Consider the following 23,609-nt stretch of genomic DNA (forward strand, 5'->3'; position numbering starts at 1 on the left):
TATGGTGGGTGGTTGGTGTGTATGGTGGGGGGTTGGTGTGTATGGTGGGGGTTGGTGTGTATGGTGGGGGGTTGGTGTGTATGTGTGGGGGTTGGTGTGTATGGTGGGGGGGTTGGTGTGTATGGTGGGGGGGTTGGTGTGTATGGTGGGGGGGTTGGTGTTAACGGTGGGGGGGTTGGTGTTAACGGTGTGGGGGTTGGTGTGTATGGTGGGGGGGTTGGTGTGTATGGTGGGGGGGGTTGGTGTGTATGGTGGGGGGTTGGTGTGTATGGTGTGGGGGTTGGTGTGTATGGTGGGGGGTTGGTGGTATGGTGGGGTTGGTGTGTATGGTGTGGGGGTTGGTGTGTATGGTGGGGGGGTTGGTGTGTATGGTGTGGGGGTTGGTGTGTACGGTCGGGGGGTTGGTGTTAACGGTGGGCGGGTTGGTGTTAACGGTGGGGGGGTTGGTGTTAACGGTGGGGGGGGTTGGTATGTATGGTGGGGGGGTTGGTGTTAACGTTGTGGGGGGTTGGTGTGTATGGTGGGGGGTTGGTGTTAACGGTGGGGGGGTTGGTGTTAACGGTGGGCGGGTTGGTGTGTATGGTGGGTGGAATGACTTGAAGGAATGAATTGAAAGTTGCGTAGTGATGCAGTAGCTTAATAGCCTGATCTAGTTAAGCCAACTCTTTGTTGTCGTCACGTTGGCTGTTTCACATAAGATAGATAATGTAGGTTTATTGTATGATCAAGTCTGACAGTTTTGAACATTTTATCCACAGAATTACATGTTAAAACTACAATTTCCGTGGTTATATCAGTCCCTTTAAAATGTATTTTTTATTTAACTAGCTAAGTCAGTTAAGAACAAATTCTTATTTTCAATGACAGCCTAGGAACAGTGGGTTAACTGCCTTGTTCAGGAGCAGATCGACAGATTTTTACCTTGTCAGCTCGGGGATTCGATCTTGCAACCTTTCGGTTATTAGACCAACGCTCTAACCACTAGGCTATCTGCCTCTAACAACTAGGCTACCTGCTCTAACCCCTAGGCCACCTGCTCTAACCACTAGGCTACCTGTCTCTAACCACTAGGCTACCTGTCTCTAACCACTAGGCTACCGGCCTCTAACCACTAGGCTACCTCCTCTAACCACTAGGCCACCTGCTCTAACCACTAGGCCACCTGCTCTAACCACAAGGGTACCTGCTCTAACCACTAGGCTACCTGCCTCTAACCACTAGGCTACCTCCTCTAACCACTAGGGTACCTGCCTCTAACCACTAGGCCACCTCCTCTAACCACTAGGCTACCTCCTCTAAACACTAGGCTATCTCCTCTAACCACTAGGGTACCCGCTCTAACCACTAGGCTACCTGCCGTCCCTACACTCTAACCACTAGGATACCTGTCTTTAACCACTAGGATACTTGCCGTCCCTACACTCTAACCACTAGGATACCTGTCGTTCCTACACACTAACCAAAAGGATACCTGTCGTTCCTACACTCTAACCACTAGGATACCTGTCGTCCCTACACTCTAACCACTAGGATACCTGCCGTCCCTACACTCTAACCACTAGGATACCTGTCTTTAACCACTAGGATACCTGCCGTCCCTACACTCTAACCACTAGGATACCTGCCGTCCCTACACTCTAACCACTAGGCTACCTGTCTCTAACCACTAGGATACCTGCCGTCCCTACACTCTAACCACAAGGATACACCTGCCATCCCTACACTCTAACCACAAGGATACACCTGCCGTCCCTACACTCTAACCACTAGGTTACCTGTCGTTCCTACACTCTAACCACTAGGATACCTGTCGTCCCTACACTCTAACCACTAGGATACCTGCCGTCCCTACACTCTAACCATAGGATACCTGCCGTCCCTACACTCAAACCACTAGGATACCTGTCGTCCCTACACTCTAACCACTAGGATACCTGCCGTCCCTACACTCAAACCACTAGGATACCTGTCTGACAGAGAAAAACACTAAGCATCAGTTATAGTTCTTCATTATTAAAAAAACACCAAACTAATCTCACTTTTCATTCACCGGCATCAAAATGAACAACAGTTTTATTGAAGGAAAAAAAAATATTTTTATTCTTCAGAAGTTTTGTCCTTATAAATATCCATTATATACAAAATAATATTATAAAACATATAAAGAGCAGTTGTGTCAATCAATATTTAAATTAAACTCTGGAAATAATCATAAACAAAATGTAAAAAAAAAAAAAAAAAGACATTGGTTCTGTAATTTCACAAAGAAATGATAGGCAGGCAGTGATATGACAGGGTCTTTCTATATGCCTTCATGTCAGGGCTGTTTGGTTACCTCCCAAATTACCTCCTATTCCCTAAATATAGTGCACTACTATTTTTTATTATTGTTTTTATTTATCGAGGGCAAATCAGTGAAGGACAAATTCTTATTTTACAATGACGGCCTGCGCCCGGCCAAACCTTAACCCGGACGACGCTGGGTCGGTTAGTGATACAGCCTGGAATCGAACCAGGGTCTGTAGTGACGACTCTAGCACTTAGACCGCTGCGCCACTTGGGAGTCCAAAGGGTTCTATAGTAGTGACTATATAGAGAATAGGGCTCTGGTCTAAAGTAGTGCACTATATAGGGAACAGGGCTCTGGTCTGTAGTAGTGTACTATATAGGGAATAGGGCTCTGGTCTATAGTAGTGCACCATATAGGGAATAGGGCTCTGGTCTATAGTAGTACCACTATATAGGGAATAGGGCTCTGGTCTATAGTAGTGCACTATATAGGGAATAGGGCTCTGGTCTGTAGTAGTGTACTATATAGGGAATAGGGCTCTGGTCTATAGTAGTGCACCATATAGGGAATAGGGTTCTGGTCTATAGTAGTACACGACATAGGGAATAGGGCTCTGGTCTATAGTAGTGCACTATATAGGGAATAGGGCTCTGGTCTATAGTAGTGCACTATATAGGGAATAGGGCTCTGGTCTATAATAGTGTACTATATAGGGAATAGGGCTCTGGTCTATAGTAGTACCACTATATAGGGAATAGGGCTCTGGTCTATAGTAGTACCACTATATAGGGAATAGGGCTCTGGTCTATAGTAGTACCACTATATAGGGAATAGGGCTCTGGTCTATAGTAGTACCACTATATAGGGAATAGGGCTCTGGTCTATAGTGGTACCACTATATAGGGAATAGGGCTCTGGTCTAAAGTAGTACCACTATATAGGGAATAGGGCTCTGGTCTATAGTAGTACCACTATATAGGGAATAGGGCTCTGGTCTATAGTAGTACCACTATATAGGGAATAGGGCTCTGGTCTAAAGTAGTGCACTATATAGGGAATAGGGCTCTGGTCTATAGTAGTGTACTATATAGGGAATAGGGCTCTGGTCTAAAGTAGTGCACTATATAGGGAATAGGGCTCTGGTCTATAGTAGTGCACTATATAGGGAATAGGGCTCCATTTGGGATGTATCCAAATTCCTGTTGATGGAAAAACATTTTTTTCCCCACCTGTGTTTTTCTTTTTGGTGTTCAAGTGCTCCGTGAAGGGACAAGTGTTTAGTTTTAGCATTGAAACTCTTGTTTAGGCTTCTAGTCATTTTGGGCCGCATGTTTTCACCCATTTGCATGGAATGAAAAAGTCTGGAAAAGTCCGACCAGGCGTTTGTTCGGAGTGACTGACAGTTGAGACGTTTGTTCAGTCAGACATTCATCGTTCTCAGTTTTTTGTCGTGGTTTGTCTGTGGTTTTCATCAACTAGTCAGTCGGTTGTTTGCGGTTGGTTGGTCAGTTTCAGCGAGTTGGCTCCACCCTGGACCTTGGGTCTTGCATAGCTGGTGAATGATGCTGGCTAGGGGTTAAAGATCAATTGAATCTCAGGCACCTCCATTGTGATTAGTTGGCTGTCGAAGTCCCCATGATTAGGTCGGGCAGGGGTCAACTGAGAGGTCAGGGGTCAACTACGAGCTCCGGGCCATTTGTCCTGTTTCACCTAGTCTCCCCTCCATTGCTGCCAAGGACAGATGAGTTCAGTTCAAGTTTGTTGTTTTGCTTGCTGACATTCAAGTTCAGTCAGTCTCTTAACCATTTTAACAGTTGATTTAACCATTTGTATAACCGTTCCCAGAAGTCAATAGGTTCATGACCGCTACTGGACACGTTTTGTATACAAACACTTGGTCAATAAAGTGTTCATTAGTTTGTTTACAGAGAAGAGGAGGAGGTTCGTCCATCTCTGTCTCTGTCTCATCGTCTCTTTCTCGCCATCTCTCAAGTGTTCCAGAGCAGCAGTGACATCGGCAGTGACATCGGCAGTGACATCGGCAGTGACATCACTAGTGACATCGGCAGTGACATCACTAGTGACATCGGCAGTGACATCGGCAGTGACATCGGCAGTGACATCGGCAGTGACATCAGAAACAGTCTCCAGTCTTTTCTCAGATTTTTTGTAAACAATCCAGAAGAAAAATAAAATAAAATTCTGCCTCGATTGTGTTTCTCCTCTATCGCTCCCTCGCTTCTTCATACAGCTTATACCTGGGGAGGAAGAGAGGGAAAAAGGCTTAGAGGCAAGCAGTGGGAACTGGGGAAAACAGTGAGTGAACATCACAGTTGTGTTATCTATTCTTACGGGGTATGCTCTATGTTTTTGCTTGGCTCATCCTGCTTTCAATTACACTCAGCGCTTCTATGTTAAAACATAGGGCTTGTGAGACGAAGAAATGAAGCTTTAAAACGTATCAAAACCATATGCATAGGCTTGTGTTCCAAGCACGAGACTATGCAACGCTAAAGCTTAAAACGTATCTGAAGCATGTGCGTAGCGAGAGCAGTCCAGGGGATCCAACTCTGCGGGGTGAATGGGCGTGTTTCTGGGACACTGTATCCCTTTTTCCAGGCCATCAAATTGTCAGTTTGAAGAACAGTGATTTGATACACTTTTATAGTTGAGTGAGATCACTTACATATTAGATTATTTCGCCATATTGACTTGGCATACATGATTACGCCATATAGACGTACAGGATATTTCCCTGGCTTATGTTTAAGAAAAATAATATGTCGTACTTTCACAATGTGTATCTATAAAAATAAAAAAAAACATAACATCACCAAGAATAAATGTACAGCATTTGTAATTGACAATGAGTGTGATATGAAACGCTGTAGAGGGAAACCGCAAAATATGTACTGATGAAAAAGTATATATATATTTTTTGGGGGGGTATGTATTTATCCTTACCTCTGTTGCTATGACGCACGCCCTCCGCTCCTCTCCTATAACAAAGACGGACTGGTAGATCTGAGCGTCTCGAGAGGAACATATCGTTGATATCCTACACTCCGACTTTTCACTGCAAAACACCATAAATCAACACACACACTCAGTCAGTCCACCTTAAAAGTAGAAGCATATGGTCAAACGAGGCGATGCATCGGGAATCCTACTGATGGGGGTGGGAAAGAATGTACAGGGAGACAGCAGTATAGAGAGGGAGAACATGTCAATGGGGGATTCTCCAGAAGAGGTATAAAATGGCTGTCCCATCCCATAATAACTCAAAGAAATCTCAAATTTAGGACAATTATTTACATCGTGATATGTTCTAATTCAATCCAAGACAAGAAAATAACACATTGTTACGATAATATAGTACAACCCTACTTTACTGTAATCCACTGAACCCTACCTTACTGTAATCCACTGAGCCCTACCTTACTGTAATCCACTGAACCCTACCTTACTGTAATCCACTGAACCCTACCTTACTGTAATCCACTGAACCCTACCTTACTGTACTCTCCTGAACCCTACCTTACTGTAATCCAGTGAACCCTACCTTACTGTACTCTCCTGAACCCTACCTTACTGTAATCCACTGAACCCTACCTTACTGTAATCCACTGAACCCTACCTTACTGTACTCTCCTGAACCCTACCTTACTGTAATCCACTGAACCCTAACTTACTGTACTCTCCTGAACCCTACCTTACTGTAATCCACTGAACCCTACCTTACTGTACTCTCCTGAACCCTACCTTACTGTAATCCACTGAAGCCTACCTCACTGTACTCTCCTGAACCCTACTTGACTGTACTCTCCTGAACACTACCTTACTGTACTCTCCTGAACCCTACCTTACTGTACTCTCCTGAACCCTACCTTACTGTAATTCACTGAGCCCTACCTTACTGTAATCCACTGAGCCCTACTTTACTGTACTCTCCTGAACACTACCTTACTGTACTCTCCTGATCCCTACCTTACTGTAATCCACTGAGCCCTACCTTACTGTAATCCACCGAGCCCTACCTTACTGTACTCTCCTGAACCCTACCTTACTGTACTCTCCTGAACCCTACCTTACTGTAATCCACTGAGCCCTACCTTACTGTAATCCACTGAGCCCTACCTTACTGTACTCTCCTGAACACTACCTTACTGTACTCTCCTGAACCCTACCTTACTGTACTCTCCTGAACCCTACCTTACTGTAATCCACTGAGCCCTACCTTACTGTAATCCACTGAGCCCTACTTTACTGTACTCTCCTGAACACTACCTTACTGTACTCTCCTGAACCCTACCTTACTGTACTCTCCTGATCCCTACCTTACTGTAATCCACTGAGACCTACCTTATTGTACTCTCCTGAACCCTACCTTACTGTACTCTCCTGAACCCTACCTTACTGTACTCTCCTGAACCCTACCTTACTGTACTCTCCTGAACCCTACCTTACTGTACTCTCCTGATCCCTACCTTACTGTAACCCACTGAACCCTACCTTACTGTACTCTCCTGAACACTACCTTACTGTACTCTCCTGATCCCTACCTTACTGTAATCCACTGAACCCTACCTTACTGTACTCTCCTGAAGACTACCTTACTGTACTCTCCTGATCCCTACCTTACTGTAATCCACTGAACCCTACCTTACTGTACTCTCCTGAACACTACCTTTCTGTACTCTCCTGAACACTACCTTACTGTACTCTCCTGATCCCTACCTTACTGTAATCCACTGAACCCTACCTTACTGTACTCTCCTGAACACTACCTTACTGTACTCTCATGATCCCTACCTTACTGTAATCCACTGAACCCTACCTTACTGTACTCTCCTGAACACTACCTTACTGTAATCCACTGAACCCTACTCCATTGTGCCCTACTCTACTGTACCCTATTATACTGTACCCTACTCTACTCTACTGTACCCTATTATACTGTACCCTCCTCTACTGTACTGTACCCTACTCTACTGTACCCTCCTCTACTCTACTGTACCCTCCTCTACTCTACTGTACCCTCCTCTACTCTGCTGTACCCTCCTCTACTGTGCTGTACCCTACTCTACTCTACTGTACCCTACTCTACTGTACCCTATTCCAATACACTCTACCCTACTTTACTGTACCCTACTCTACTGTACCCTATTCCAATATACTCTACCCTACTTTACTGTACCCTACTCTACTGTACCCTATTCCAATATACTCTACCCTACCTTACTGTACCCTATTCCAATACACTCGACTGTACTCTACTCTTCTCTACTGTACGCTACTCTCCTCCATTATACCCTACTCTACTATGCCCTACTCTACTATACCCTAATTCTACTCTACTGTACCCTACTCTACTGTAGCCTACTATATACTCTGCTGTACTCTACTGTACTCTACTGTACCCTACTATACTCTGCTGTACTCTACTGTACCCTACTGTGCCCTCCTGTGCTCTACTGTACCCTACTGTACCCTACTGTACTCTACTGTAGTCTACTGTACTCTACTGTACCCTACCCTACTCTACTGTACCCTACTGTACTGTACCCTACTGTACTCTACTGTACCCAACTGTACTCTACTGTACTGTACCCTACCGTACTCTACTGTACCCTGCTGTACTCTACTGTACCATACCCTACTGTACCATACTCTACTGCACCCTACTCTACTTTACTCTACTGTAGCCTACTGTACCCTACTCTACTGTACCCTACTGTACTGTACTGTACTGTACTATACTCAAGCTTACTCTACTTTACTTTCTTACAATTGAAGCAACGGCCTCTGGATTCTGGATCAGTGGTCTTGGTCTATAAACCACATACATTTGGTCTGATTGATTACGCTCCCGGAACCCGGGTTTGAGAGTCACAAGAAGTTAATTTGTCATGGTGTCAACTCACTGGGTTTGATCTTGGGACCAATGTCCTGGTATAAATCTTGGCTCTAGGATATGACCTTTGTTTTTTGGTTTACTAGCCATAGGCAATCCAATTTGAAGAAGACAATACTCTCCGATCATTGGCTGACCACTTCCAACAAGTCGGCTACTTTAAAATGGTGGCAGCCCCATAAACTCAACATCCTATATTAAAATGAGTTATATCCATATAGAGTATTATTTTGAACAAAATAAAAGTAGGTAAAGAATTTGACAGATTTGAACATTGAAACATCATTAATAAGTAGCATAATTAAATCAATCCACAAGTTTCAGATTCATACAATCAACATTGAACATTTTACAGAAAAAGAGAATATTTCTCTAAATTCAATTTAAAGGATTTTTAGAATCAGTTTTAAAATAATGTTTTTTTTTTAAACTAATTTGTTAATTTGGTATACAAATAACATTATTATTATATTTTTAACTGTAACACAAGGTTAATCAAAATGATTACTACTGTGTATGGTTCTACCTTTACTGAGACTTTTCCACTGTTTAGGTATCTAGACGTATCTACCTGACATGTCCTGTAACACCTGTGATGAAAGTTTGGATAAAATAATCAGACTTTTTAAAGGTTGTTTTTGCCACTTCTGTACAATCACCCTTCAACACACAGAGAGACAGGGGAGGGGAGTATGGCTCAGCAACAGTCAAATATATTCACGAGTGAGTGGGTGGGTGGGTGTGTGGGTGGGTGAATGAGTGGGTGAGTGGGTGGGTGGGTGGGTGTGTGGGTGAGTGAATGAGTGGGTGAGTGGGTGAGCGGGTGGGTGAATGAGTGGGTGTGTGGGTGGGTGGGTGAATGAGTGGGTGAGTGTGTGGGTGGGTGGGTGTGTGGGTGGGTGAATGAGTGGGTGGGTGGGTGAATGAGTGGGTGGGTGAGTGGGGGTTTCAGAAAAGATGTAGAGCCCATAGAATGGCCTTTATCTTTTACACATATTGAACTACGGCTGTAAGTATAGAGCTGTAAGTATAGAGCTGTAAGTATAGAGCTGTACTGAAACAGTTTCCTAGAGCTGTAAGTATAGAGCTGTAAGTATAGAGCTGTACTGAAATAGTTTCCAAGAGCTGTAAGTATAGAGCTGTACTGAAATAGTTTCCAAGAGCTGTAAGTATAGAGCTGTAAGTATAGAGCTGTAAGTATAGAGCTGTACTGAAATAGTTTCCAAGAGCTGTAAGTATAGAGCTGTAAGTATAGAGCTGTAAGTATAGAGCTGTACTGAAACAGTTTCCTAGAGCTGTAAGTATAGAGCTGTAAGTATAGAGCTGTAAGTATAGAGCTGTACTGAAACAGTTTCCTAGAGCTGTAAGTATAGAGCTGTAAGTATAGAGCTGTAAGTATAGAGCTGTACTGAAACAGTTTCCTAGAGCTGTAAGTATAGAGCTGTAAGTATAGAGCTGTTAGTATAGAGCTGTAAGTATAGAGCTGTACCAAAACAGTTTCCCAGAGCTGTAAGTATAGAGCTGTAAGTATAGAGCTGTAAGTATAGAGCTGTTAGTATAGAGCTGTTAGTATAGAGCTGTAAGTACAGAGATGTAAGTATAGAGCTGTACTGAAACAGTTTCCTAGAGCTGTAAGTATAGAGCTGTACTGAAACAGTTTCCTAGAGCTGTAAGTATAGAGCTGTAAGTATAGAGCTGTACTGAAACAGTTTCCCAGAGCTGTAAGTATAGAGCTGTAAGTATAAAGCTGTATGTATCGAGTTGTAAGTATAGAGCTGTTAGTATAGAGCTGTTAGTATAGAGCTGTAAGTACAAAGCTGTAAGTATAGAGCTGTACTGAAACAGTTTCCTAGAGCTGTAAGTATAGAGCTGTACGTATAGAGCTGTTAGTATAGAGCCGTAAGTATAGAGCTGTACTGAAACAGTTTCCTAGAGCTGAAAGTATAGAGCTGTAAGTATAGAGCTGAAAGTATAGAGCTGTAGGTATAGAGCTGATAGTATAGAGCTGTAAGTATAGAGCTGTAAGTAGAGAGCTGATAGTATAGAGCTGTTAGTATAGAGCCGTAAGTATAGAGCTGTACTGAAACAGTTTCCTAGAGCTGAAAGTATAGAGCTGTAAGTATAGAGCTGTAAGTATAGAGCTGATAGTATAGAGCTGTTAGTATAGAGCCGTAAGTATAGAGCTGTACTGAAACAGTTTCCTAGAGCTGTAAGTATAGAGCTGTACTGAAACAGTTTCCTAGAGCTGTAAGTATAGAGCTGTAAGTATAGAGCTGTAAGTATAGAGCTGTAAGTATAGAGCTGTAAGTATAGAGCTGTTAGTATAGAGCCGTAAGTATAGAGCTGTACTGAAACAGTTTCCTAGAGCTGAAAGTATAGAGCTGATAGTATAGAGCTGTAAGTATAGAGCTGTAAGTATAGAGCTGATAGTATAGAGCTGTTAGTATAGAGCTGTAAGTAGAGAGCTGATAGTATAGAGCTGTAAGTATAGAGCTGATAGTATAGAGCTGTAAGTTTAGAGCTGTTAGTAGCCTATGTCTCAATGTGTCATTGCAGAAGCAGTTGGCTAGTTCTTCATGTTTGCAGATGTAACATTTCAGAATCAAGATAAAACTAATCGAAAAGCTTAATTTAGACAACAACAACAACAACAAGAATTGTTTTCTTACCTGTACATTCTACTCAGAGGTATTTTCTCTTCTAAACACGTGTCATAGATCACATGACTTTTGCTTCTATCCTCTTGCGACGTATCATCGTTCAACTCCTTCGACTTTGCGTTACTATACGAGTCCAATTGATAGTTCTTATGGATGAAGTTTGACTTCTCTGATTCGCAGTCCACCTCCAGTCCAACCTTCTGATTGGTGTTCTTCAGCTGGGAGGCGGGGATTAGGTTATCCCTCTGTACATCTGATAGGTTGTTCATGGTCTCCCCATCTCCCCTGTCCCTGCCGGTCCGCCTGTGGATGTGCCGTAGAGCCAGCCCAACCATGCATAGCAGCACCAGAAATGCAACCAGCCCTACAGCCAAGGAAACTGCCGCCCACTGGAAGCCATCTTGGCTCTCTCCATTGATCCTCTCCCCACCCACCGGCAGGGTCACAGCAAAGAACTGGCAGCGTGATCCGGTAAAGCCAACGGGACAGATACAGGTGGCAGGGGGTTTCCCCGGCCCCCCTCCCCCGGTGCAGAGCCCTCCGTTAAGACAGGGGTTGATGGAGCACTCGTACAGGCCGCGGTCGCAGTTTCGTCCGACGTACCCCTGGGGGCAGTGACAGGTGTAGTCGTTGATGCGGTCCAGGCAGGTCCCTCCGTTGATGCAGGGGTTCCCGGCACACTCGTTGATGTTGATCTCACAGCGCTGGCCGGTGAAACCGGAGCGACAGCTACACAGACGCACGCCACCGTGGATCAAACACAGACCGCCTGGAGAGAGAGACACAGGGGTTCAGGGGTCAGGGTCTCGGGGGAGAGAACAGATAAGCAGACACACACAATTGGTCCTGTCCAGAAACAGTCACTACTTCCCACTACGTCTTTACACACTACACATTACGTCACTACACCACTAGACACTACACCACGACACCACTACACACTACACCACTACACACTACACCACTACACACTACACACTACACCACTACACACTACACCACTACACACTACACACTACACCACTACACACTACACCACTACACCACTACACACTACACCACTACACACTACAACACTACACACTACACCACTACACACTACACCACTACATCACTACACACTACACCACGACACCACTACACACTACGCCACTACACACGACACCACTACATCACTACATCACTACACCACTACACCACTACATACTACACCACTACATACTACACCACTACACACTACACCACTACACCACTACACACTACACCACTACACACTACAACACTACACACTACACCACTACACACTACACCACTACATCACTACACACTACACCACTACACCACTACATCACTACACACTACACCACTACACCACTACACACTACACCACTACACACTACAACACTACACACTACACACTACACCACTACACACGACACCACTACATCACTACACACTACACCACTACACCACTACACACTACACCACTACAACACTACACACTACACCACTACACACTACACCACTACACACGACACCACTACATCACTACACACTACACCACTACACACTACATCATTACACACTACACACTACACCACTACACCACTACACACTACACCACTACACACTACAACACTACACACTACACCACTACACACTACACCACTACACCACTACACACTACACCACTACACCACTACACACTACACCACTACACCACTACACACTACACCACTACACACCACTACACCACTACACCACTACACACTACACCACTACACACTACAACACTACACACTACACCACTACACACTACACCACTACACACGACACCACTACATCACTACACACTACACCACTACACCACTACACACTACACCACTACACCACTACATCATTACACACTACACCACTACACCACTACACACTACACCATTACGTCACTACACCACTACACACTACACCACTACACACTACACCACTACACACTACACCACTACATCACTACATACTACACCACTACACACTACACCACTACACACTACACCACTACACACTACACACTACACCACTACACACTACATCATTACACACTACACCACTACACACTACAACACTACACACTACATCACTACACCACTACACACGACACCACTACATCACTACACACTACACCACTACACACTACACCACTACACACTACACCACTACATCACTACATCATTACACACTACACCACTACACACTACAACACTACACACTACATCACTACACCACTACACACGACACCACTACATCACTACACACTACACCACTACACCACTACACCACTACACACTACACCACTACATCACTACACCACTACATACTACACCACTACACACTACACCACTACATACTACACCACTACATCACTACACCACTACATCACTACACCACTACATCACTACACACTACACCACTACATACTACACCACTACACACTATACCACTACACCACTACACCACTACACCACTACACACTACACCACTACACACTACACACTACACCACTACATCACTACACACTACACCACTACACCACGACACCACTACACCACTACACACTACACCACTACACACTACACCACTACACCACGACACCACTACATCACTACACACTACACCACTACACACTACACCACTACACACTACACACTACACCACTACACACTACACCACTACACACTACACCACTACACCACTACACACTACACCACTACACACTACACCACTACATCACTACACACTACACCACGACACCACTACACACTACACCACTACACACTACACCACTACACCACTACACCACTACACACTACACCACTACACACTACACCACTACACCACTACACACTACACCACTACACACGACATCACTACACACTACACCACGACACCACTACACACTACGCCACTACACACGACACCACTACATCACTACACACTACACCACTACATCACTACACACTACACCACTACACCACTACACACTACACCACTACACACTACAACACTACACCACTACACACTACACCACTACACACGACACCACTACATCACTACACCACTACACCACTACACACTACACCACTACACACTACAACACTACACACTACACCACTACACACTACACCACTACACACGACACCACTACATCACTACACACTACACCACTACACACTACATCATTACACACTACACCACTACACACTACAACACTACACACTACACCACTACACACTACACCACTACACACGACACCACTACATCACTACACACTACACCACTACACACTACACCACTACACACTACACCACTACACCACTACATCATTACACACTACACCACTACACCACTACACACTACACCATTACGTCACTACACCACTACACACTACACCACTACACACTACACACTACACCACTACACCACTACATCACTACATACTACACCACTACACCACTACATCACTACACCACTACATACTACACCACTACACACTACACCACTACATACTACACCACTACATCACTACACACTACACCACTACACCACTACACCACTACACCACTACATCACTACACACTACACCACTACATCACTACACCACTACACCACTACACCACTACATCACTACACACTACACCACTACACACTACACCACTACACCACTACACCACTACATCACTACACACGACACCACTACATCACTACACACTACACCACTACACACTACACCACTACACCACTACACACTACACCACTACATCACTACACCACTACACCACTACACCACTACATACTACACCACTACACACTACACCACTACACCACTACACACGACACCACTACACACTACACCACTACACCACTACATCACTACACCACTACATCACTACACCACTACATCACTACATACTACACCACAACACACTACACCACTACACACTACACCACTACACACTACACCACTACATACTACACCACTACACACTACACCACTACACACTACACCACTACACCACTACATACTACACCACTACACACTACACCACTACACCACTACATCACTACACCACTACACACTACACCACTACATCACTACACCACTACATACTACACCACTACACCACTACACACTACACCACTACACCACTACACCACTACATCACTACATCACTACACCACTACATCACTACATACTACACCACTACACACTACACCACTACACACTACACCACTACACCACTACATACTACACCACTACATACTACACCACTACACACTAGACCACTACACCACTACACACTACACCACTATACACTACACCACTACACACTACACCACTGCACACTACACCACTACACACTACTTCCCACTACACCACTACACACTACACCACTACACCACTACATACTACACCACTACATACTACACCACTACACACTAGACCACTACACACTACACCACTACACACTACACCACTACACACTACACCACTACACACTACTTCCCACTACACCACTACACACTACTTCCCACTACACCACTACACACTACTTCCCACTACACACTACACCACTACACCACTACACACTACTTCGGATCGAATCCCTGAGCTGACAAGGTAAAAGTCATTCTTCCTCTGAGCAAGGCAGTTAACCCACTGTTCCTCTGAGCAAGGCAGTTAACCCACTGTTCCTCTGAGCAAGGCAGTTAACCCACTGTTCCTCTGAGCAAGGCAGTTAACCCACTGTTCCTCTGAGCAAGGCAGTTAACCCACTGTTCCTCTGAGCAAGGCAGTTAACCCACTGTTCCTCTGAGCAAGGCAGTTAACCCACTGTTCCTCTGAACAAGGCAGTTAACCCACTGTTCCTCTGAGCAAGGCAGTTAACCCACTGTTCCTCGGGCGCCGAAGACGTAGATGTCGATTAAGGCAGCCCCCCTCACCCCCCTGCACCTCTCTGATTCGGAGGGGTTAAATGCGGAAGACACATTTCAGTTGAAAACATTCAGTTGGACATCTGACTAGGTATCTCCCTCTTTCCCCTGACTTCACACTACACATCTTGAGGCCTCAGTAACCGTTGGATACGAAGTCTCAAGTCCGAATGATTCCGACCGTTCCCTTCATCACTAAATCCATGCACCACAACAAGCATGAGAGTGTCTCTTAAAAAGGTCACCCTGAGCCCAAGTGGATTTAATATTTATCACATTATTTGACCATTTAACAGTATTTTCCTTCATCCTCTGTTCGAACTATTAGCACAGGCCCGACTGAATGAACAGTATTGGGTGACATTCCTTGAAGCCGACTGGAAGCCATCGTATGTTGACATCCAGCACAATAGACACACAGTTCCCACAAATTCCTGTTGTTCCATAACACTTCCAGACCGCCGGCCCAAGAGGAATTCAGGGTAAGGGAAGAAGGGGAGGGGGGGAGAGAGAAGAGAGGGGAGAGAGAGATAGTAGTTCCATCACACACTTCCAACCTGCCTGAGGATTTCAGGGAGGGGTTAGAGAGGAGAGAAAGGGGAAATTAAAAGAGGCCATAGCATACCGTTGGCGCAGGGAAGAGATGTGCACTTGTCCACTCTCTTCTCACAGTTGAGTCCTGTGTATCCGGGAGGACACTCGCAGATGTAGCTATGCCCGTTGTCCTTCTGATGGCACTGTCCGCTGTGGAAGCAGGGGGAGTCGGCACAAGTCAGCAGGCTGTGTTCACAGTGAGAACCCTCGAAGCCCTGCGGACACGAACACCTGTAGCCAACATCCAGGTTCTATAAAAGGGAGACAGTTAAGATCTAAAGGTCAAGACAGATTGGATTACAGTCGTTTCTAAAAAATGCAGTCTTCCTCTCACGTCACTTATGACAATAACTCTGCCCCTTTAAGGGTATTTAAGGGTATTTAAAGGAACATTTAACTCTGCCCCTTTAAGGGTATTTAAAGGGACATGTAACTTTGCCCCTTTAAGGGTATTTAAAGGGACATTTAACTCTGCCCCTTTAAGGGTATTTAAAGGAACATTTAACTCTGCCCCTTTAATTGTCCCTTTAAGGGTATTTAAAGGAACATTTCACTCTGCCCCTTTAAGGAACATTTAACTCTGGCCCTTTAAGGGACATTTAACGCTGCCCCTTTAAGGGTATTTAAAGAAACATTTAACTCTGCCCCTTTAATTGTCCCTTTAAGGGTATTTAAAGGAACATTTAACTCTGTCCCTTTAAGGGTATTTAAAGGAACATTTAACTCTGCCCCTTTAAGGGTATTTAAAGGGACATTTAACTCTGCCCCTTTAAGGGTATTTAAAGGGACATTTAACTCTGCCCCTTTAAGGGTATTTAAAGGAACATTTAACTCTGCCCCTTTAAGGGTATTTAAAGGAACATTTAACTCTGCCCCTTTAATTGTCCCTTTCAGGGTATTTAGTGAACCACCTTGGTCCAGGCTGTGTAGTTATAACCTGGTACCTTTAAGTACATAACATGACCAAAAGCATGTCGACCCCTGCTCGTCTAAACATCTCATTCCAAATTATTGAGCATCAATATGGAGTTGGTCCCTGCTTTTGCAGCTATAAAAGCCTCCACTCTTCTGGGAAGTCTTTCCACTAGATGTTGGAACATTGCTGCTATAACAGCCTCCACTCGTCTGGGAAGTCTTTCTACTAGATGTTGGAACATTGCTGCTATAACAGCCTCCAGTCTTCTGGGAAGGCTTTCCACTAGATGTTGGAACATTGCTGCTATAACAGCCTCCACTCGTCTGGGAAGTCTTTCCACTAGATGTTGGAACATTGCTGCTATAACAGCCTCCACTCTTCTGGGAAGTCTTTCCACTAGATGTTGGAACATTGCTGCTATAACAGCCTCCACTCTTCTGGGAAGTCTTTCCACTAGATGTTGGAACATTGCTGCTATAACAGCCTCCACTCTTCTGGGAAGTCTTTCCACTAGATGTTGGAACATTGCTGCTATAACAGCCTCCACTCTTCTGGGAAGACTTTCCACTAGATGTTGGAACATTGCTGCGGGGACTTGCTTGCATTCACCCACAAGAGCATTAGTGAGGTCGGGCACCTATGTTGTGCCATTAGGTCTGGCTCGCAGTCGGCGTTCCATTTCATCCCAAAGGTGTTTGATGGGGTTGAGGTCAGGGCTCTGTGCGGACCAGTCAAATTCATCCACACCGATCTCGACAAACCATTTCTGTATGGGACCTCGCGTTGTGCACGGGGGCATTGTCAAACTGAAACAGGAAAGGGCTTTCTCCAAACTGTTGCCACAAAGTTGGAAGCACAGAATCGTCTAGAATGTAATCGTATCCTATGACGGCGCCACGTTGAAAGTCACTGACCTCTTCGGTAAGGCCATTCTAGTGACAATGTTTGTCTATGGAGATTGCATGGCTGTGTGATCGAATTAAATAGCTGAATCCAGTAATTTGAAGGGGTGTCCACATACTTTGTGTGTATATAGTGTACCCATCCGCTCATCAGTTCTGACAATATTGCCACTTCTAACCTGGGCATGTAGTGACTTGTAGGGGGCCATCTTAACGGTCGTTCCTGCAGGCATTGTCCGCGGTCGTCGAGTGCTTACTAACTCACTGTGCAGAGTCCTCCGTTCCTGCAGGGGCTGTCCCTTCTAACATGTCTATCTAACCCCTTCCTCCACAGTGCTGTCCCTTCTAACATGTCTATCTAACCCCTTCCTCCACAGTGCTGTCCCTTCTAACATGTCTATCTAACCCCTTCCTCCACAGTGCTGTCCCTTCTAACATGTCTATCTAACCCCTTCCTCCACGGTGCTGTCCCTTCTATCTAACCCCTTCCTCCACGGTGCTGTCCCTTCTAACATGTCTATCTAACCCCTTCCTCCACAGTGCTGTCCCCTCTAACATATCTATCTAACCCCTTCCTCCACGGTGCTGTCCCCTCTATCTAACCCCTTCCTCCACGGTGCTGTCCCCTCTAACATGTCTATCTAACCCCTTCCTCCACGGGGCTGTCCCCTCTATCTAACCCCTTCCTCCACGATGCTGTCCCTTCTAACATGTCTATCTAACCCCTTCCTCCACGGTGCTGTCCCCTCTATCTAACCCCTTCCTCCACGGTGCTGTCCCTTCTACCATATCTATCTAACCCCTTCCTCCACGGTGCTGTCCCCTCTATCTAACCCCTTCCTCCACGGTGCTGTCCCTTCTAACATGTCTATCTAACCCCTTCCTCCACGGTGCTGTCCCCTCTATCTAACCCCTTCCTCCACGATGCTGTCCCTTCTAACATGTCTATCTAACCCCTTCCTCCACGGTGCTGTCCCCTCAATCTAACCCCTTCCTCCACGATGCTGTCCCTTCTAACATATCTATCTAACCCCTTCCTCCATGGTGCTGTCCCTTCTAACATGTTTATCTAACCCCTTCCTCCACGGTGCTGTCCTCTCTAACATATCTATCTAACCCCTTCCTCCACGGTGCTGTCCCCTCTATCTAACCCCTTCCTCTACGGTGCTGTCCCCTCTATCTAACCCCTTCCTCCACGGTGCTGTCCCTTCTAACATATCTATCTAACCCCTTCCTCCACGGTGCTGTCCCTTCTATCTAACCCCTTCCTCCACGATGCTGTCCCTTCTAACATATCTATGTAACCCCTTCCTCCACGGTGCTGTCCCCTCTATCTAACCCCTTCCTCCACGGTGCTGTCCCCTCTATCTAACCCCTTCCTCCACGGTGCTGTCCCTTCTAACATGTCTATCTAACCCCTTCCTCCACGGTGCTGTCCCCTCTATCTAACCCCTTCCTCCACGGTGCTGTCCCTTCTAACATATCTATCTAACCCCTTCCTCCACGGTGCTGTCCCCTCTATCTAACCCCTTCCTCCACGGTGCTGTCCCTTCTAACATATCTATCTAACCCCTTCCTCCACGGTGCTGTCCCCTCTATCTAACCCCTTCCTCCAGGGTGCTGTCCCTTCTAACATATCTATCTAACCCCTTCCTCCACGGTGCTGTCCCTTCTAACATGTCTATCTAACCCCTTCCTCCAGGGTGCTGTCCCCTCTATCTAACCCCTTCCTCCATGGTGCTGTCCCTTCTATCTAACCCCTTCCTCCATGGTGCTGTCCCTTCTATCTAACCCCTTCCTCCACGGTGCTGTCCCTTCTATCTAACCCCTTCCTCCACGGTGCTGTCCCTTCTATCTAACCCCTTCCTCCACAGTGCTGTCCCTTCTAACATGTCTATCTAACCCCTTCCTCCACGGTGCTGTCCCTTCTAACATGTCTATCTAACCCCTTCCTCCATGGTGCTGTCCCCTCTATCTAACCCCTTCCTCCACAGTGCTGTCCCTTCTAACATGTCTATCTAACCCCTTCCTCCACGGTGCTGTCCCCTCTATCTAACCCCTTCCTCCACGGTGCTGTCCCTTCTAACATGTCTATCTAACCCCTTCCTCCACGGTGCTGTCCCTTCTAACATGTCTATCTAACCCCTTCCTCCATGGTGCTGTCCCCTCTATCTAACCCCTTCCTCCATGGTGCTGTCCCCTCTATCTAACCCCTTCCTCCATGGTGCTGTCCCCTCTATCTAACCCCTTCCTCCATGGTGCTGTCCCTTCTAACATGTCTATCTAACCCCTTCCTCCACGGTGCTGTCCCTTCTATCTAACCCCTTCCTCCACGGTGCTGTCCCTTCTAACATGTCTATCTAACCCCTTCCTCCACAGTGCTGTCCCCTCTATCTAACCCCTTCCTCCACAGTGCTGTCCCTTCTAACATGTCTATCTAACCCCTTCCTCCACGGTGCTGTCCCCTCTATCTAACCCCTTCCTCCACGATGCTGTCCCTTCTAACATATCTATCTAACCCCTTCCTCCACGGTGCTGTCCCTTCTATCTAACCCCTTCCTCCACTGTGCTGTCCCTTCTAACATGTCTATCTAACCCCTTCCTCCACGGTGCTGTCCCTTCTAACATGTCTATCTAACCCCTTCCTCCACGGTGCTGTCCCTTCTAACATGTCTATCTAACCCCTTCCTCCACGGTGCTGTCCCTTCTAACATATCTATCTAACCCCTTCCTCCACGGTGCTGTCCCTTCTATCTAACCCCTTCCTCCACGGTGCTGTCCCTTCTAACATGTCTATCTAACCCCTTCCTCCACGGTGCTGTCCCTTCTATCTAACCCCTTCCTCCACGGTGCTGTCCCTTCTATCTAACCCCTTCCTCCACGGTGCTGTCCCTTCTATCTAACCCCTTCCTCCACGGTGCTGTCCCTTCTATCTAACCCCTTCCTCCACGGTGCTGTCCCTTCTAACATGTCTATCTAACCCCTTCCTCCACGGTGCTGTCCCTTCTATCTAACCCCTTCCTCCACGGTGCTGTCCCTTCTAACATATCTATCTAACCCCTTCCTCCACGGTGCTGTCCCTTCTATCTAACCCCTTCCTCCACGGTGCTGTCCCTTCTATCTAACCCCTTCCTCCACGGTGCTGTCCCCTCTATCTAACCCCTTCCTCCACGGTGCTGTCCCTTCTAACATGTCTATCTAACCCCTTCCTCCAGGGTGCTGTCCCTTCTAACATGTCTATCTAACCCCTTCCTCCACGGTGCTGTCCCTTCTATCTAACCCCTTCCTCCACGGTGCTGTCCCCTCTATCTAACCCCTTCCTCCACGGTGCTGTCCCTTCTAACATGTCTATCTAACCCCTTCCTCCACGGTGCTGTCCCCTCTATCTAACCCCTTCCTCCACAGTGCTGTCCCTTCTAACATGTCTATCTAACCCCTTCCTCCACGGTGCTGTCCCCTCTAACATGTCTATCTAACCCCTTCCTCCACGGTGCTGTCCCCTCTATCTAACCCCTTCCTCCACGGTGCTGTCCCCTCTAACATGTCTATCTAACCTCTTCCTCCAGGGTGCTGTCCCCTCTAACATGTCTATCTAACCTCTTCCTCCAGGGTGCTGTCCCTTCTAACATCTCTATCTAACCCCTGCTTACCGTGCAGAGTCCTCCGTTCCTGCAGGGGTCGCTGTCACACTCCTGCAGCTCCAGCTCACAGTTGACCCCAGTGAACCCAGGGGGACAGGTACAGGTATAGCTGCCTTGACCCGTGTTCATGCAGGTCGCCCCGTTCACACACGGCCGGTGGTGTGTGCAGAAGTTCAGATCTGAGAGGGAGCAGAGAGGTCAAAGGTCAAATAAAGGTAAAATATAAGGTCATATACTGTACATGTACCGTGGGGTTAAATCATTTGACACCCATGATAAGGATGAGTTATATTGTATGCTGGGAATAGAGCACAACTTTATTTTACTTTATGGGTCTCAATCATTTTGACGTCTAACTTTTGAGAAAAAAAGATTTACTTGTTAATCAAAATCACTTTCTCTGAGCTATTGTATTATTATAAAACAATATAATTTCCCCCCCAAAACATGTGTATGTAAGGTATATATATATATAAGATCAACATAACGACCTGTGTGTAAGGTCAACATAACTTCCTGTGTGTAAGGTCAACATAACGTCCTGTATGTAAGGTCAACATAACTTCCTGTGTGTAAGGTCAACATAACTTCCTGTGTGTAAGGTCAACATAACGACCTGTATGTAAGGTCAACATAACTTCCTGTATGTAAGGTCAACATAACTTCCTGTGTGTAAGGTCAACATAACGACCTGTATGTAAGGTCAACATAACGTCCTGTATGTAAGGTCAACATAACGACCTGTATGTAAGGTCAACATAACTTCCTGTGTGTAAGGTCAACATAACGACCTGTATGTAAGGTCAACATACTGTCCTGTATGTAAGGTCAACATAACTTCCTGTGTGTAAGGTCAACATAACGACCTGTATGTAAGGTCAACATAACGACCTGTGTGTAAGGTCAACATAACTTCCTGTATGTAAGGTCAACATAACGTCCTATATGTAAGGTCAACATAACTTCCTGTGTGTAAGGTCAACATAACGACCTGTATGTAAGGTCAACATAACGACCTGTATGTAAGGTCAACATAACTTCCTGTATGTAAGGTCAAGATAACTTCCTGTATGTAAGGTCAACATAACTTCCTGTATGTAAGGTCAACATACTGTCCTGTGTGTAAGGTCAACATAACTTCCTGTATGTAAGGTCAACATAACGTCCTATATGTAAGGTCAACATACTGTCCTGTATGTAAGGTCAACATAAAGTCCTGTATGTAAGGTCAACATAACGTCCTATATGTAAGGTCAACATAACTTCCTGTGTGTAAGGTCAACATAACGACCTGTGTGTAAGGTCAACATAACTTCCTGGGTGTAAGGTCAACATAACTTCCTGTGTGTAAGGTCAACATAACTTCCTGTATGTAAGGTCAACATAACGTCCTGTATGTAAGGTCAACATAACGTCCTATATGTAAGGTCAACATAACTTCCTGTGTGTAAGGTCAACATAACGACCTGTATGTAAGGTCAACATAACGACCTGTATGTAAGGTCAACATAACTTCCTGTATGTAAGGTCAAGATAACTTCCTATATGTAAGGTCAACATAACTTCCTGTATGTAAGGTCAACATAACGACCTGTATGTAAGGTCAACATAACTTCCTGTATGTAAGGTCAACATAACGTCCTGTATGTAAGGTCAACATAACTTCCTGTGTGTAAGGTCAACATAACGACCTGTATGTAAGGTCA

General features: G+C 45.6%; 1 protein-coding gene across 1 annotated transcript in view; it reads right to left on the bottom strand.

The window, feature by feature from the left end:
- Window positions 1-2,077: 2,077 nt before the first annotated feature.
- The window catches only part of LOC118397914 (delta-like protein 4), a 29,732-nt gene continuing 8,200 nt past the window's right edge, over window positions 2,078-23,609 (bottom strand). Inside the window, exons 7-11 of the mRNA XM_052471478.1 lie at window positions 21,913-22,082; window positions 16,476-16,695; window positions 10,874-11,633; window positions 5,255-5,366; window positions 2,078-4,548 (exon numbers count right to left, since the gene is read on the bottom strand). Of these exons, the coding sequence (XP_052327438.1) occupies window positions 4,543-4,548; window positions 5,255-5,366; window positions 10,874-11,633; window positions 16,476-16,695; window positions 21,913-22,082 (1,268 nt within the window). The 3' untranslated portion in view covers window positions 2,078-4,542. The remainder of the gene's footprint in view (window positions 4,549-5,254; window positions 5,367-10,873; window positions 11,634-16,475; window positions 16,696-21,912; window positions 22,083-23,609) is intronic.

Source organism: Oncorhynchus keta, chromosome 19 (assembly GCF_023373465.1).
Source record: "Oncorhynchus keta strain PuntledgeMale-10-30-2019 chromosome 19, Oket_V2, whole genome shotgun sequence".
NCBI lineage: Eukaryota > Metazoa > Chordata > Actinopteri > Salmoniformes > Salmonidae > Oncorhynchus > Oncorhynchus keta.